The following is a 16,910-nucleotide window of genomic DNA, read 5'->3' on the forward strand; positions in this document are numbered from 1 at the left end:
CTCAATTGTCATGAAACGCAAATACAGCGATGAGTTTCTCTCTCTTGGTTTAATACAAACTTTGATAAATAACAAGGAGCGCCAACAATGTGTTTTGTGAGTGAGTCTCTCAAAACGAACAAATTAAAAATGACAGGTCCTGACCAAACATCCACAGTAAGATGGTAAACCCAGGGAGTTCTTTCAGAACAGGGCAGAATGTTTCAGGAAACAGTGCTTCGACAGTGGAAAAGTAAGTCAGCTAGCAAGGCATTTTAGTCATTTTATAACAGGTGATGATAAGCAGAAATAATGGAGTATAATATCTCTCATAGTAGTCAATGTGAGTTTCTCTTTCAAACAATCCCCTTGTACACAGCTAATAGCTAGCTAGCTAACGTTAGCCAAAGCAAGCTATCTAGCTACTGATAGTGCTACCCTAAGTAACAACACAGATGAAGATGAAAAATAAAAACTGTTGCTGTTAAAATACAAGTAATCATTTTTATTCTGAACTGGAATGCATTGATTGACGCAAGATGCTTTTTGAGGCAAACACACAGTTCTGGGTTGCTCATCTACAGCAGGAAGCGGTATCCTGCCTGGCTGAGAAAGCAGTAGATGTTCTGATCCAGTTTGGCTCCACATACCTATGCGAGTCAGGGTTCTCAACTCTGGCATACTTAAAAAACAATTAGGGCTGTGTATGTGTGTGTTTTCTGGTCTACATCTGTGTGATGTGATCAATCAGTTTATTCCCGTTCAGAATTAAAATGATTTATTGTATTTTAACAGCAACAGTTCCAACCTAGACAGATATGTAAGAGTGTTTTTAATGGGGAAAGAAACATGAATAGCTATTTATATGGGTATTTCATTTAATTGTTATGTTGCATTTGTTAATGGGCAATGAAATGTACTGATATTCCTTATAGTTGCATGTTTTGTGAGCTTGGGTCCCAGGAAAACGTAGAATTTCTAATTTGTGTCCCAGGCTGAAAAAGTTTAACCTCTATGGGACCGGCGGGACGAATTCGTCCCACCTACGTAACATCCACTGCCAGCCTGTGGCGCGATTTTCAAAATCTTCAAAATCCTATTACTTCAATTTCTCAAACATATGACTATTTTACAGCCATTTAAAGATAAGACTCTCGTTAATCTAACCACACTGTCCGATTTCAAAAAGGCTTTACAACGAAAGCAAAACATTAGATTATGTCAGCAGAGTACCAAGCCAGAAATAATCAGACACCCATTTTTCAAGCCAGCATATAATGTCACCAAAACCCAGAAGACAGCTAAATGCAGCACTCACCTTTGATGATCTTCATCAGATGACAACCCTAGGACATTATGTTATACAATACATGCATGTTTTGTTCAATCAAGTTCATATTTATATCAAAAACCAGCTTTTTACATTAGCATGTGACGTTCAGAACTAGCATACCCCCGCAAACTTACGGGGAATTCGCTAACATTTTACTAAATTACTCACGATAAACGTTCACAAAAAGCATAACAATTATTTTAAGAATTATAGATACAGACCTCCTCTATGCACTCGATATGTCCGATTTTAAAATAGCTTTTGGTGAAAGCACATTTTGCAATATTCTAAGTATATAGCCCAGGCATCACGGGCTCGCTATTTAGACACCCGGCAAGTTTAGCACTCACCATAATCATATTTACTATTATAAAAATGTCATTACCTTTTGTTGTCTTCGTCAGAATGCACACCCAGGACGTCTACTTCAATAACAAATGTTGGTTTGGTCCAAAATAATCCATCGTTATATCCGAATAGCGGCGTTTTGTTCGTATGCGTTCCAGACACTATCCGAAATAGTAAAGAAGTGTCGCGCGCTGGCGCAATTCCTGACAATAAAATTCAAAGTATTCAATTGCCGTACGTCGAAGCATGTCAACCGCTGTTTAAAATCAATTTTACGTCATTTTTCTCGTAGAAAAGCGGTAAAATTCCGACAGGGAATCTCCTTTTCGGCAAACAGAGGAAAAAATCCCAAAGGCGGGGGCGGTCGGGTCACGCGCATAAGCTAGTGTCTCTTGATGGGCCACTTGAGAAAGGCGATAATGTGTTTCAGCCTGGGGCTGGAATGACGACATTCTCTTTTTCCCGGGCTATGAGAGCCTATGGACGACGTGGGAAGTGTCACGTTAGAGCAGAGATCCTTAGTAAATGATAGAGATGGCAAAGAAGTTCCAGAAATGGCCAGACAGGCCACTTCCTGTAAAGGAATCTCTCAGGTTTTGACCTGCCATTTGAGTTCTGTTATACTCACAGACACCATTCAAACAGTTTTAGAAAATTTAGGGTGTTTTCTATCCATATGTAATAAGTATATGCATATTCTAGTTACTGAGTAGGAGTGGTAACCAGATTAAATCGGGTATGTTTTTTATCCAGCCGTGTCAATGCTGCCCCCTAGCCCTAACAGGTTAAGAACCCCTGGACTAGATGGTTATTATGAGGAGTTATAATTTGGTTAAACCATTTACCCACACGGGGGAATGCCAGATTTCCTTGCTGACTGACTGTTGGCAGTGTGGGTATGATGTTTTTAGGACCAGATAGTGTGAGACATGCATGCTGTTTTTCCATTACAACTCCTGCAGGGACTTACCCTCAAAACAAAAGCACCTTTGATTAAGGGATGTCCCTTTCTCTCCCTCTCCCTCTTACCATCTGAACAGCTGCAGTCCATACAGCTACAAAGGCACACAGCTGCCATTGGCTAGTCTGAGTATGATGGCCAATCAAAATGGGTTGTGGATCGAATATACACATGCAGATCCTAACACAAACACACAGCCGTAGATCAAAACATGTGCAAACTACAAACACACACGCCTAGCCACTAAATTAATGTGGTTCATTGAAGAAACGCTTGGTTTATTCCTACCAAACTTGCAGCAAGTGAGATGATTCACTAAGACCTAAGGAAGTTAAACTCCAAAAGTCAAGTCCAATTTGTGTTACAGAGCATTTCTACACGGCCTGGCTCCCAGTTAATGACATGGTCTCACTACTGCGCTAGAGCAAAATTACGCTTTTTAAACCCCCAAAGCATATAGACTTATTCTTCATGCTGTGGTGTTTCCAGAGACACACACCAATACCAGGGGAACTCAGAACAGTTTATTCAGTCTATGGCCTCTAGTAGCTCACCATGACGTGCATAGGCAGTCTTCAAAGTGTGCATTGCATAGTAGTAAAACACACACACACAGGAATGATTAGGCTTTATCCATCGGCAGCCTTAAGGGCCTTCACGACGTTGGCAGACAAGTCAATATGATTTGACTTCTCTCCACCCGACTATATATAGTAAACACATGTATAGCCTATGCATCCTCGAATGCAAATTGTTTGTGCCACTCCCCAGAGCTAACATGCTGACCAGACCGCCATCACGCTAAGGATTCAGACTATAGTCTGAATCCTGGCTTAGGAAGACCATCAAAAACTCTGAAATCTCCATCCCTAACAACAACATTTTCAGACAAGATAGAACGGCCAAAGGAGGCGGTGTTGCTATCTACTGCAGAGATAGCCTGCAGAGTTCTGTCCTACCATCCAGGTCTGTACCCAAACAATTTGAACTTCTACTTTTAAAAATCCACCTCTCTAAAAACAAGTCTCTCACCGTTGCCGCCTGCTATAGACCACCCTCTGCCCCCAGATGTGCTCTTGACACCATATGTGAATTGATTGCCTCCCATCTATCTTCAGAGTTCGTACTGTTAGGTGACCTAAACTGGGACATGCTTAACACCCCAGCCATCCTACAATCTAAGCTTGATGCCCTCAATCTCACACAAATTATCAATGAACCTACCAGGTACCACCCCAAAGCCGTAAACACGGGCTCCCTCATAGATATCATCCTAACCAACATGCCCTCTAAATACACCTCTGCTGTTTTCAACCAAGATCTCAGCGATCACTGCCTCATTGCCTGCATCCGTAATGGGTCAGAGGTGAAATTACCTCCACTCATCACTGTCAAACGCTCACTGAAACACTTCATCGAGCAGGCCTTTCTAATCGACCTGGCCCGGGTATCCTGGAAGGATATTGACCTCATCCCGTCAGTAGAGGATGCCTGATTTTTTTTAAATGCCTTCCTCACCATCTTAAATAAGCATGCCCCATTCAAGAAATTTAGAACCGGGAAGAGATATAGCCCTTGGTTCTCTCCAGACCTGACTGCCTTTAACCAACACAAAAACATCCTGTGGCGTTCTGCATTAGCATCGAACAGCCCCCGTGATATGCAACTTTTCAGGGAAGTTAGAAACCAAAATACACAGACAGTTAGAAAAGCCAAGGCTAGCTTTTTCAAGCAGAAATTTGCTTCCCGCAACACAAACTCAAAAAAGTTCTGGGACACTGTAAAGTCCATGGAGAATAAGAGCACCTCCTCCCATCTGCCCACTGCACTGAGGATAGGAAACTCTGTCACCACTGATAAATCCACTATAATTGAGAATTTCAATAAGCATTTTTCTACGGCTGGCCATGCTTTCCACCTGGCTACCACTACCCCGGTCAACAGCACTGCACCCCCCCCCCCACAGCAACTCACCCAACCCTTCCCCATTTCTCCTTCTCCCAAATCCAGTCAGCTGATGTTCTGAAAGAGCTGCAAAATCTGGACCCCTACAAATCAGCCGGGCTAGACAATCTGGACCCTTTCTTTCTAAAATTATCTGCCGAAATTGTTGCAACCCCTATTACTAGCCTGTTCAACCTCTCTTTCGTGTCGTCTGAGATTCCCAAAGATTGGAAAGCTGCTGTGGTCATCCCCCTCTTCAAAGGGGGGGACACTCTTGACCCAAACTGCTACAGACCTATATCTATCCTACCCTGCCTTTCTAAGGTCTTCGAAATCCAAGTCAACAAACAGATCACCGACCATTTCGAATCCCACCGCACCTTCTCCGCTATGCAATCTGGTTTCAGAGCCGGTCATGGGTGCACCTCTGCCACGCTCAAGGTCCTTAACGATATCATAACCGCCATCGATAAGAGACATTACTGTGCAGCTGTAATTCATCGACCTGGCCAAGGCTTTCGACTCTGTCAATCACCACATCCTCATCGACAGACTCAATAGCCTTGGTTTCTCAAATGATTTTCTCGCCTGGTTCACCAACTACTTCTCTGATAGAGTTCAGTGTGTCAAATCGGAGGGCCTGTTGCCCGGACCTCTGGCAGTCTCTGGGGGTGCCACAGGGTTCAATACTTGGGCCGACTCTCTTCTCTGTATACATCAATGATGTTGCTCTTGCTGCTGGTGAGTCTCTGATCCACCTCTACGCAGACGACACCATTCTGTATACTTCTGGCCCTTCTTTGGACACTGTGTTAACAACCCTCCAGACGAGCTTCAATGCCATACAACTCTCCTACCGTGGCCTCCAACTGCTCTTAAATACAAGTAAAACTAAATGCATGCTCTTCAACCGATCGCTGCCCGCACCTGCCCGCCTGTCCAGCATCACTACTCTGGACGGTTTTGACTTAGAATATGTGGACAACTACAAATACCTAGGTGTCTGGTTAGACTGTAAACTCTCCTTCCAGACTCACATCAAGCATCTCCAATCCAAAGTTAAATCTAGAATTGGCTTCCTATTTCGCAACAAAGCATCCTTCACTCATGCTGCCAAACATACCCTTGTAAAACTGACCATCCTACCGATCCTCGACTTCGGCGATGTCATTTACAAAATAGCCTCCAATACCCTACTCAATAAATTGGATGCAGTCTATCACAGTGCCATCCGTTTTATCACCAAAGCCCCATATACTACCCACCACTGCGACCTGTACGCTCTCGTTTGCTGGCCTTCGCTTCATACTCGTCGCCAAACCCACTGGCTCCAGGTCATCTACAAGACCCTGCTAGGTAAAGTCCCCCCTTATCTCAGCTCGCTGGTCACCATAGCAGCACCCACCTGTAGCACACGCTCCAGCAGGTATATCTCTCTGGTCACCCCCAAAGCCAATTCCTCCTTCGGCCACTTCTCCTTACAGTTCTCTGCTGCCAATGACTGGAACAAACTACAAAAATCTCTGAAACTGGAAACACTTATCTCCCTCACTAGCTTTAAGCACCAGTTGTCAGAGCAGCTCACAGATTACTGCACCTGTACATAGCCCATCTATAATTTAGCCCAAACAACTACCTCTTCCCCTACTGTATTTATTTATTTATTTTTTGCTCCTTTGCACCCCATTATTTATATTTCTACTTTGCACTTTCTTCCACTGCAAATCTACCATTCCAGTGTTTTACTTGCTATATTGTATTTACTTTGCCACCATGGCCTTTTTTTGCCTTTACCTCCCTTATCTCACCTCATTTGCTCACATTGTATATAGACTTATTTTTCTACTGTATTATTGATTGTATGTTTGTTTTTACTCCATGTGTAACTCTGTGTTGTTGTATGTGTCGAACTGCTTTGCTTTATCTTGGCCAGGTCGCAATTGTAAATGAAAACTTGTTCTCAACTTGCCTACCTGGTTAAATAAAGGTGAAATAAAAAATAAAAAAATAAAAAATTCTTATTTACAATGACGGCCTACCCCTGCCAAACCCGGCCAACGCTGGGCCAATTGTGCACCGCCCAATCACGGCAGGTTGTGATATAGCCTGGACTCGAACTAGGGTCTGTAGTATTTGTATTTATTATCAGCTACTCTTCCTGGGATCCGGCAAAACTAAGGCAGTTATACTATTGAAAAAAAATTACAATACATTCATTACAGAACTCACAACACACTAAGTGTGTGCCCTCAGGCCCATACTCCACTACCACATATCTACAAGGCAAAATACATGTGTACTGTGTGTGTATAGTGCGTATGTTATCATGTGTTTGTATGCATGTGTCTGTGCCTATGTAGTGACGCCTCTAGCACTGAGATGCAGTGCCTTAGACCGGCAACTCGGAAGAGGCCTCAATTGCCCAAATGTTCATTTCACAGATTATTTGATATGGATCAAATGCATATTTTAAAGGCTTTTATATATTTGAAAGTATTTTACATATGTAAGTATTAATATGACAAAATGAATATGGTACAATTGATTTGGCTTTGAGTTTGCACTTTTAAGACTATCCCGTTGCATAGACTGCCAGGCAAGCTAAATCAAGTGAGGATCAAATTGGCCATTCAAAAGGTCTGATAATTTTCCATCGGCATCCATTTGTGACCAATAAATCAGGTGACAACAGGTCTGGACATATTCTCCCAATCTCCCTTCCTTTCTACCAGATAGCAGCAGCTTCAAAACAACAGGATGTGATGTAGCCTAGGTAGGGTGCTCTATCCACTCCGGTGAGACGTGATGGCTGTAGCTAGATACTATCCGCACAATTTTACATTTTGTCATATAGCAGATGCTCTTATCCAGAATGACTTACAGTAAGTGGTGAGTGCATACATTCTAATATTTTTTTTCGTACTGGTCCACCTTGGGAATCGAACCCACAACCCTGTCCATGCTCTACCAACTGGGCTACACGGGACAATCGCTCCTACATCGAATCCCATACTTTGCTAATCGACTGTAAGTGGCATGTCAAAAGCTCATCACTGCATTGGATCTGAATACAGTATGCGCAACGGTGCACACCCAGTAGCGCACCGGGAGAAGTCGGTCAGGCGCCTATGATAAGGATCGCCAGACAAATTAGAGCTGGTTTGGCTTGTTAAATCTGATGGGTTGCAGTTAGTTAATCCTAACACAATAAAACACACGACAAAATCGTAAAGAAAAGGAAATGTATATGTCTAAATCTTTAGGCTATACCCTACACCTCAGCGCAGTAATAATCCAGTCCGCACTGGTCCAACCGTCTATAGGCAATTTACCGCTTCTCTGAAACTGGGAGAAAAATACATGTTTGCGCTAGTTTCCGCCTATTTTCGGTGGTCTCGGACTGCCTACAGTAGGCTATATATTGCATATATGGAATTGGGAAACGCAAACAAACCTTGTATACTTGTCCATACGTGCCATTGCCGACCACTTCCACCAGTTCGAAAATACCAGCTGGGTCCTGAAAAATGAAATTTACAAATGGTTAACATTTACCAAATAACTTTGTGAAAGATGGGTGGTTTTCATAGTATCATGGCCAACGTTACAACCCGTTCAATTAGGCAGTAGCGCCAGATTTGCCTCACATGCCAGTGCATTGGCAACAAAGGAAAGATAGGAATTTATCCCCCTATCCTACCAAGAACACATCCCATTTATTACACATTTTACCCTGGTTTAGCCCATGGTTGCGCCAATAAAAGGATTTGGACAGCAAAAAATGTACATCCTCAGATAAGATGTATTGCACTCACCCGCAAAGAGGCAAGGTCTATATCAACTAGACTTTTAGCTGGAGACTCGTTCGCCATTTTTCAATAATAAATAGAAACTGCAAAGTCTATTTTATTCCCTTCAAGTTGATTGTGTATATGCAATGTTGTATCTCATTATTGGAGGTGATCCCTTATTCCTTGTTAATGTAATTTCGATCCAAAGCGGGTTGTTCTTTGTACTCCCGTCGTTGTCGAGCCTACGCGGTTACTCCATATTGAGCTACCGCGGCTGGCAGTGCTAAGTGCTGCTTGCTCTTCTCTATTCTCCCCCTGCCTCCCTCTCTCTTGTTGTCTCTCTCTCACTCACTCCCCTGTAAAGCATCACCAACAGAGGAAGCTGAATCGGTCAGGGCCTGAGTGAGGGCAGTAGAGAGATAGAGGGAGCCGCTGCTCCCCTTTCCCCAACAGAAATGAATCCAAACATGCTGAATATATGTGCCATGCTGATTAGCTCACAATAATGTATTTTTAAGCATTGTTTTTTGTAGTCTTCATAAAACGACATCCATTTACATTTTAGCATACGTTTTATCCAGAGCGATTTACAGGAGCAATTGGGGTTATGTGCCTTGCTCATGGGCACATTACCAGATTGTTCACCTAGTCGGCTTGGGGATTCAAACCAGCGACCTTTTTCGGTTACTGGCCAAACAGCTTAACTGCTTGGCAACCTGCCATCCATGCATATAGCCTACCTAAATTAGGTCTAAACTAGGTATGAACAAAAATATAAACACAACATGCAACAACTTCAAAGATTTTACTGAGTTACAGTTCATATAAGGAAATCAGTCAATTTAAATAAATAAATGAGTCCTTAATCTATGGATTTCACATGACTGGGAATACAGATATGCATTTGTTGGTCACAGATACCTTAAAAGAAAGGTAGGGACATGGATCAGAAAACCAGTCAGTATCTGGTGAGACCATCATTTGCCTCATGAGCATGACACATCTCCTTTGCATAGAGTTGATCAGGCTGTTGATTGTGGCCTGTGGAATGTTGTCCCACTCCTCTTCAATTGCTGTGTGAAGTTGCTGTATATTGGCGGGAACTGGACAGGTCGATCCGGAGCATCCCAAACGTGCTCAATGGGTGACATGTCTGGTGAGTATGCAGGCCATTGGAAGAACTGGGACATTTTCAGCTTCCATTGTGTACAGATCCTTGCGACATGGGGCAGTGCATTATCATGTTAAAACATGAGGTGATGGCGGCTGATGAATGACACAACAATGGGCCTCAGGATCTCGTCACGGTATCTTTGTGCATTCAAATTGCCATTGATAAAATGCAATTGTGTTCGTTGTCCGTAGCTTATGCCTGCCCATATCATAACCCCACCGCCAGATGGGGCACTCTGTTCACAATGTTGACATTAGCAAACCGCTCGCCCACACAGCGCCATACACATGGTCTGCGGTTGTGAGGCCGTTTGGACGTACTGCTAAATTCTCTAAAACTATGATGGAAGTGGCTAATGGTAGAGAAATGAACATAAAATGATCTGTCAAGAGCTATGGTGGACATTCCTGCAGTCAGCATGCCAATTGTCAATCTGTGGCCTTGTGTTGTGTGACAAAACTGCACATTTTAGAGTGGCCTTTTATTGTCCCCAGCAAAAGGTGCACCTGTGTAATGATCATACTGTTTAATCAGCTTCTTGATATTCCACACCTGTTAGGTGGATGGATTTTTTGGGCAAATGTGAAATACTCACTAACAGGGATGTAAATTAATTTGTGCACAAAATCTGAGAGAAACAAGCTTTTGCGTGTATGGGATCTTTAATTTCAGCTCATGAAACATGGGACCAACGCATTTATATTTTTGTTCAGTATATTTTGTTTACAATGTATCAATAAACCGTTTATTATATTACAGTAAGGTGTAACTCACAATATGTTTATGTGCTCTCTCTCTCTTCTCTCTCTGCTGTCTGTTAGATTAGGCTTTCGGTCAGTTTTCTCTTATCAGTTAACTCTTATCGTATTGCTTCAAGATGTCCACCATTGTTCCTGTACCCAAGAAAGCAAAGGTAAGTTAACTATATGACTATCGCCCTGTAGCACTCACTTCTGTCATCATGAATTGCTTTGAGAGGCTAGTTAAGGATCATTTCACCTCCACCTTACCTGACACCCTAGACCCACTTCAATTTGCGTACTGCCGCAATAGATTCACAAACCATGCAACCATCATCGCACTGCACACTGCCCTATCCCATCTGGACAAGAGGAATACCTATGTAAGAATGCTGTTCATTGACTATAACTCAGCCTTCAACACCATAGTTCCCTCCAAGCTCCTCATTAAGCTTGAGGCCCTGGGTCTGAACCTCGCCCTGTGCAACTGGGTCCTGGACTTCCTGACGGGCCGCCCCCAAGTGGTGAAGGTAGAAAACAACACCTCCACTACACTGATCCACAACACAGGGGCCCCACAAGGATGCATGCTCAGCCCCCTCCTGTAATCCCTGTTCACCCATGGCCAGTCACGCCTCCAACTCGATCATCAAGTTTGCAGATAACAACAGTAGTTGGCCTGATTACCAACAATGACGATAACCTTTCCCTTAACGTCAACAAAACGCTGATTGTGGACTTCAGGAGACAGCAGAGGGAGCACGCCCCTATCCACATCGACAGGACCGCAGTGGAGAAGGTGAAGAGCTTCAAGTTCCTCGGCGTCCTCGGCGTCCACATCACACGCCCCTATTCTCAAAGACGGGGCTGTAGTGGAGCAGGTTGAGAGCTTCAAGTTCCTTGGTGTCCACATCAACAACAAACTAACATGGTCTAAGCACACCAGGACAGTCGTGAAGAGGGCGCGAAAAAACCTATTTCCCCTCATGAGACTGAAAAGATTTGGCATGGGTCCTGAGATCCTCAAAAGATTTTACAGCTGCACCAGAGAGCATCCTGACGGGTTGCATCACTGCCTGGTATGGAAACTGCTCGGCCTCTGACCGCAAGGCACTACAGAGGGTAGTGCGTATGGCCCAGTACATCACCGGGGCCAAGCTTCCTGCTATCCAGGACCTCTATACCAGGCGGTGTCAGAGGAAGGCCCTAAAAACCGTCAAAGGCTCCAGCCAACCCTACCTGCCGTCAAAGACTCTTTAACAACCCTACCTGCATGTACATAATTATCTCAATACCTCGACATCGGTGCCCCCGCACATTTACACATTGACTCTGCACCGGTACCCCCTGTATATAGCCCCGCTATTGTTATTTACCGCTTTAATTATTTGTTTTTCTTATTTATCTCTTACTTTTTTTAGCTTTTAATTTTTGGGGTATTTTCTTAGAACTGCATCGTTGGTTAAGGCCTTATAATTAAGCATTTCACTGTAAGGTCTACACCTGCTGTATTTGGTGCATGTGACAAATAAAATTTGATTTGACAATCTGAAACGGTCCACCCACACAGAGAGTGTGGTGAAGGCGGCGCAACAGCGCCTCTTCAACCTCAGTAGGCTAAAGAAATTCGGCTTGGCCCCTAAGACCCTCACAAACTTTTACAGATGCACAATTGAGAGCATCCTGCCGGGCTGTATCGTCGCCTGGGATGGCAATCGCTGGGCTCTCCAGAGGATGGTGCGGTCTGCCCAATGCATCACCGGGGGCACACTGCCTGCCCTCCAGGATACCAACAGCACCCGATGTCACAGGAAGGCCAAAACTATAATCAAGGACATCAACCACTCGAGCCACGGCCTGTTCACCCCGCTATCATCCAGAAGGCGAGGTCAGTACAGGTGCATCAAAGCTGGGACAGAGAGACTGAAAAACAGCTTCTATGTCAATGACATCAGACTGTTAAATAGCCATCACTAGCCGGCTACCATCCGGTTTCTCAACCCTGCAATAATGTTTACATACTGTTTTACTCATTTCATATGTATGTACTGTATTCTGTTGTATTCTAGTCAATGCCACTCTGACATTGCTCATCCTAATATTTATATATTTCTTAATTCCCTTCTTTTACTTTTAGATTTGTGTGTATTGTTAGATAGTACTGCACTGTTGGAGCTAGGAACATGTGCATTTTGCTACACCCACAATAACATTTGCTAAATATGTGTATGTGCCCAATACAATTTGATATGTCTTTCACAACGACAAACTGTAACGTCTGCTTCCAACTCATACTCTCAAACACCTAGATCCCCTGAACGCAGCTCACTCTCCAGATCCCAATCACCTGAATTCTGATCACCTGCTCACACACCTGTATGTCATTATCACATACTATTTATTTCAGTTCTTTGCACCCCATTATTGTGAAGTGTTGTTTGTTTTGTGACATACTTCTATGGGGAGTGCTGGTTTTCCTGTAATGTAATCCAATCCTCCTGTGTATGGTAGTTTTTGACTGCCTCACTAACAACGCCTTTTGCCTATCAGATTTCCTGTTATAAACCTATTGCCTGATCCCCCGGACTACATTACTAGCCTTTTCCCTGCCTGTACTTTTTGGACCCCCTGTGTATGACCTTCTGCCTGCCCCTGGACCCAGCTACCTGCCTCCTACTGTGGTCCTTTACATTACACACCTGCTGCACCCTGCGCTTGAAACCAGCTCTCTGTCTCCCACCGTGTTCATTACACAAACAGTCTGTCATTCAGAAAAGGAAGTCTTGTCGCCTTAGTGCAGACAATATTTACAATGGTAAATGAGCTAAATGGCTGAATCATCCTGAATCAATACATCCTCTCAAAACAGCCAACATCAACCTACAAGAACTCCATCTTTCTCAGAGGCCTGTGTTGTAGGCTACACAGTAACATTGTGAATGTCGCCAATCGCCAGCTCTGTCAGATGAGTTAATTAGAGCATGTGAAATGGAAGCAGTGATAAATATTTCACCACTGATGTCAACCCTGGTATTTTTCTTGGGTTCTGTCCCCTTTCCTGCATCATGTCCCATTGCTTCCACCACCACAACAGATATCAGCAGAATTTTTGCAAGCTCCTCTCATGTAATCCGCAATGGCTGAAATGTCAGTGTGCAGGCAGTCCCTGTGTCCCAAATCCTGGTGCTCTTTACACAGATCAGTTACCTACATGTGAACCGTGACTCAACTAAGACAGGCCCAAAATTCATCAAGTATTTAACAGTAGTCTTCGATGATGAAGAACTAGGTTCGTCTAACTGTCCCATCAACATTACAGTACTAAAGGCTGTAACCGTGTTTATCTTGCTGCCATCATTAAAGTGGCGACGTCACAGTTCCTCTAGCTGCCAGAAATAGGACATGCTGGGTATTGTTTGACCAGGGTGCTAAGGCCCTGTACTGTGGGAAAATGTATTGAATTATGTATGTTACATGCCACATGACTGGTTCACTTCTGTGGGGTTGTAATAGTGGGATTCTGGAGTGTGTGGGGTGGAGGCAGGTAGGTGATGTAATACAAGGTTGAATTCTATTTCTCTGGCATCACATGGCTTTTATGATTTGTTCATCTCAGTCGAAAGGGTTGTCATTGCAACATAAGAGCGTTTCATTCTGTGTTTGCACTGCGACACCACTCATACTGCAGTCTATTGTTATTCTATCTCATATACACTGAGTGTACAAAACATTAAGAACACCTGCTCTTTCCATGACAGCCTGACCAGGTGAAAGCTATCATCCCTTATTGATGTCAGAGCAGCTCACAGATTACTGCACCTGTACATAGCCCATCTATAATTTAGCCCAAACAACTACCACTTCCCCTACTGTATTTATTTATTTTCCTCCTTTGCACCCCATTATTTATATTTTGCACTTTCTTCCACTGCAAATCTACCATTCGTGTTTTACTTGCTATATTTTATTTACTTCGCCACCATTGCCTTTTTTTGCCTTTACCTCCCTTATCTCACCTCATTTGCTCACATTGTATATAGACTTATTTTTCTACTGTATTATTGACTGTATGTTTGTTTTACTCCATGTGTAACTCTGTGTTGTTGTATGTGTCAAACTGCTTTGCTTTATCTTGGCCAGGTCGCAATTGTAAATGAGAACTTGTCCTCAACTTGCCTACCTGGTTAAATAAAGGTGAAATATATATATATTTCTAAATGTCACTTGTTAAATCTACTTCAATCAGTGTAGGTGAAGGGCAGGATACAAGTTAAATGAGGATGTTTAAGCCTTGAGACAATTGAGACATGGATTGTGTATATGTGCCATTCAGAGGGTGAATGGGCAAGATAAAAGATGTGCCTTCGAACAGGGTATGGTAGTTAGTGCCAAAAACTGCAACGCTGCTGGGTTTTTCACACAACAGTTTCCGGTGTTTATCAAGAATGGATGGTGGACCAAAGGACATCCAGGCAACTTGACAACTGTGGAAAGCATTGGAGTGAACATGGGCCAGCATCACTGTGATAAAACAGTTCCTATGTTTCTCTCATGAAAGCACGTCCAAAAGATTCCCATAATGTCTCATCAATAATTGCAGTCTATAAAAGTACTTTAAAGTTCAATATCTGAGCATCCAGACATAATATTTGAACATTGTCTATCCCAACAGACCTGCCCTTCCATCAGAATGATAGTGTAGATGGTTGGGTAAACAGAAGAGATTCAACTGTGTGTGGTCTGCCCCAGCAACAGTGAGCCCCCTCCTTCTTCCATCCCTCCACACACACACACTGTGACCCAACTGCAGCCGTCGATCAGGTCAGACCAGTGCCAAGAAACATAAATTAACCTGGGGGGGGAAATACCTGGCAGTCTGTGTGTGTGTGTGTGTGCGCGTGAGCACCTACTTGCCTCAGGGAAGCAAGAATGGAAAACAAGAGCAGACACATTGAAGAGGCGGGAGGCACCAACTTGAGAGCGCAAATGAACGGACACTCAGAGCGATTAACTTCTTCCCATTTTTACAGCCTTACAGTTAACTACCTTCACAACCTGTGGTGTTTGATAACAGTCACACCTTGCTCACACACACGTGAAGTGAAGCTCATAGCTATGGTGGCCCACAGTAATATTTGACCACATGGTGGCAGTGGAGAGTCACACCATGCTCATCTACTTCTTCCTCCTCCAGCCACAGAGAAAAGCAGAAAGGAGGAACCGTTTGCATAATTGAGCAGCAGGCAGGGGCAAACAGGCATTGTTGGTTCTGGACCTGTACAGAAAACAGGTGCGTGTGTAACTCAAAACCCTCAGCCAATTTCACACACCTCCAGGGGATAGGTTCATTACAAAAATATAATCAAAATCAAATGAGATGCCATAAAACATAATATCTCATGGGATCTGTTGGTTCAATCATCATGCCAAGATAAAGTGTTCAGAGGTTACGGTTGCAGGCTTCTGTACTGTCAGGCAGCACTGAGTGAGTGCACTCGCACCTGCGTGTTGGTCATGTTATTTTGGGAAACAGGTGAGTAAGGGCTGCAGCAGGATCAGCCTGAGGGAAACAGGAAAGGGCTGCAGCAGGATAATGTCTAAGATTACAGTTGGATGATGACTTACACAAGTCTCCTACCACAACAAATATTTTACAGAGACCCCTCAACCCTAGTGCTTCTGTCTCATGTATAGGCACGTATAGATATGCCTTAAACCATGTATAAACATACAGACTGTAAGCTCTACACATACCCAAGCTGATTGATGTAAACACACTGCACAATACACACATACTTCAAATTACTCAAATCTATTGGGCAATAGATTACTGTTCTGAATCAACATGTTCACCTTATGAACCAAGGCCTGATATTGACATTTGTGCTGAGCATCTAGGTGACCGTCAAAGTCAGATTGGGGTGTGGTCTATCTGTCGGTCTGTTGTTACAAAGGGAGAACATGAGCTGTTTCTGTCTTGTCAACTAAGCGCCACAAAAATCCACATCATCTACTGTAACTCTCCACTGCCACCATGTGGTCAAACGTTACTGCAGGCCACCATAGCTATGATCTCAACTTCACTTTGCCCAGCAACAGCCACACTGTGGAGTCTATATAAAAATCACCTCCAATGACAGAGCCCAGGAGAAAAATGAAAAACGTAAAAAATTCTGTCATTCCCCCTGAGCTGCTCATATAAGCCGTACCAAAAAACAGAAGGGTGACCCAAGCTAAATCGCAATGTCTTGGAAAATAAATTCTCCTCTTCCTTTGTGTTAGACTACACAAACAATAGTGTAGTCTTTCTACCTCTAGCCATGTAGGTGGTGGCCCTTTAACCTGAGCAGACCTCACTCCAGGCCAGTGTTAGACTGGCCTTCAGTTTGGGTCTGGAGTTATTCCTGAAGAGGAAAAACTCCTGACCCTAATACATCATTGGGCAAGCATAACTGGGAGTCAATCTATAGTTGTTGTGTATTTTTCTAACAAAGGGCTGAGATTTGTATGGACTGATTGAGACCCAGCCTGTTATGGCTGGTTTATAAATCAGCCAAAACAGGCACTGCCTGAAGTGAAACAGTCCCTGTGAAGTTACGTAAGCAGAGCGTCCACATGAAGGCCAGAAAGTAACATTCCA

General features: G+C 43.5%; 1 protein-coding gene across 15 annotated transcripts in view; it reads right to left on the reverse strand.

The window, feature by feature from the left end:
• map4k4 (mitogen-activated protein kinase kinase kinase kinase 4) overlaps positions 1–8,718 on the reverse strand; it is a 104,933-nt gene extending 96,215 nt beyond the window's left edge. For 6 of the 15 annotated variants that reach the window (XM_045707734.1, XM_014173829.2, XM_014173834.2 and 3 more), the window contains exons 1-2: positions 8,381–8,712; positions 8,020–8,085 (exon numbers count right to left, since the gene is read on the reverse strand). In XM_045707734.1, the coding sequence (XP_045563690.1) occupies positions 8,020–8,085; positions 8,381–8,437 (123 nt within the window). In that variant the 5' untranslated portion in view covers positions 8,438–8,712. Of the gene's footprint in view, positions 1–8,019; positions 8,086–8,380 lie in introns of all 15 variants that reach the window. The other 9 variants (XM_045707735.1, XM_014173828.2, XM_014173832.2 and 6 more) reach the window with 6 other exon arrangements.
• Between the last annotated feature and the right edge of the window lie 8,192 nt (positions 8,719–16,910).

The sequence above is a fragment of the Salmo salar genome, chromosome ssa25 (genome assembly GCF_905237065.1).
Source record: "Salmo salar chromosome ssa25, Ssal_v3.1, whole genome shotgun sequence".
NCBI lineage: Eukaryota > Metazoa > Chordata > Actinopteri > Salmoniformes > Salmonidae > Salmo > Salmo salar.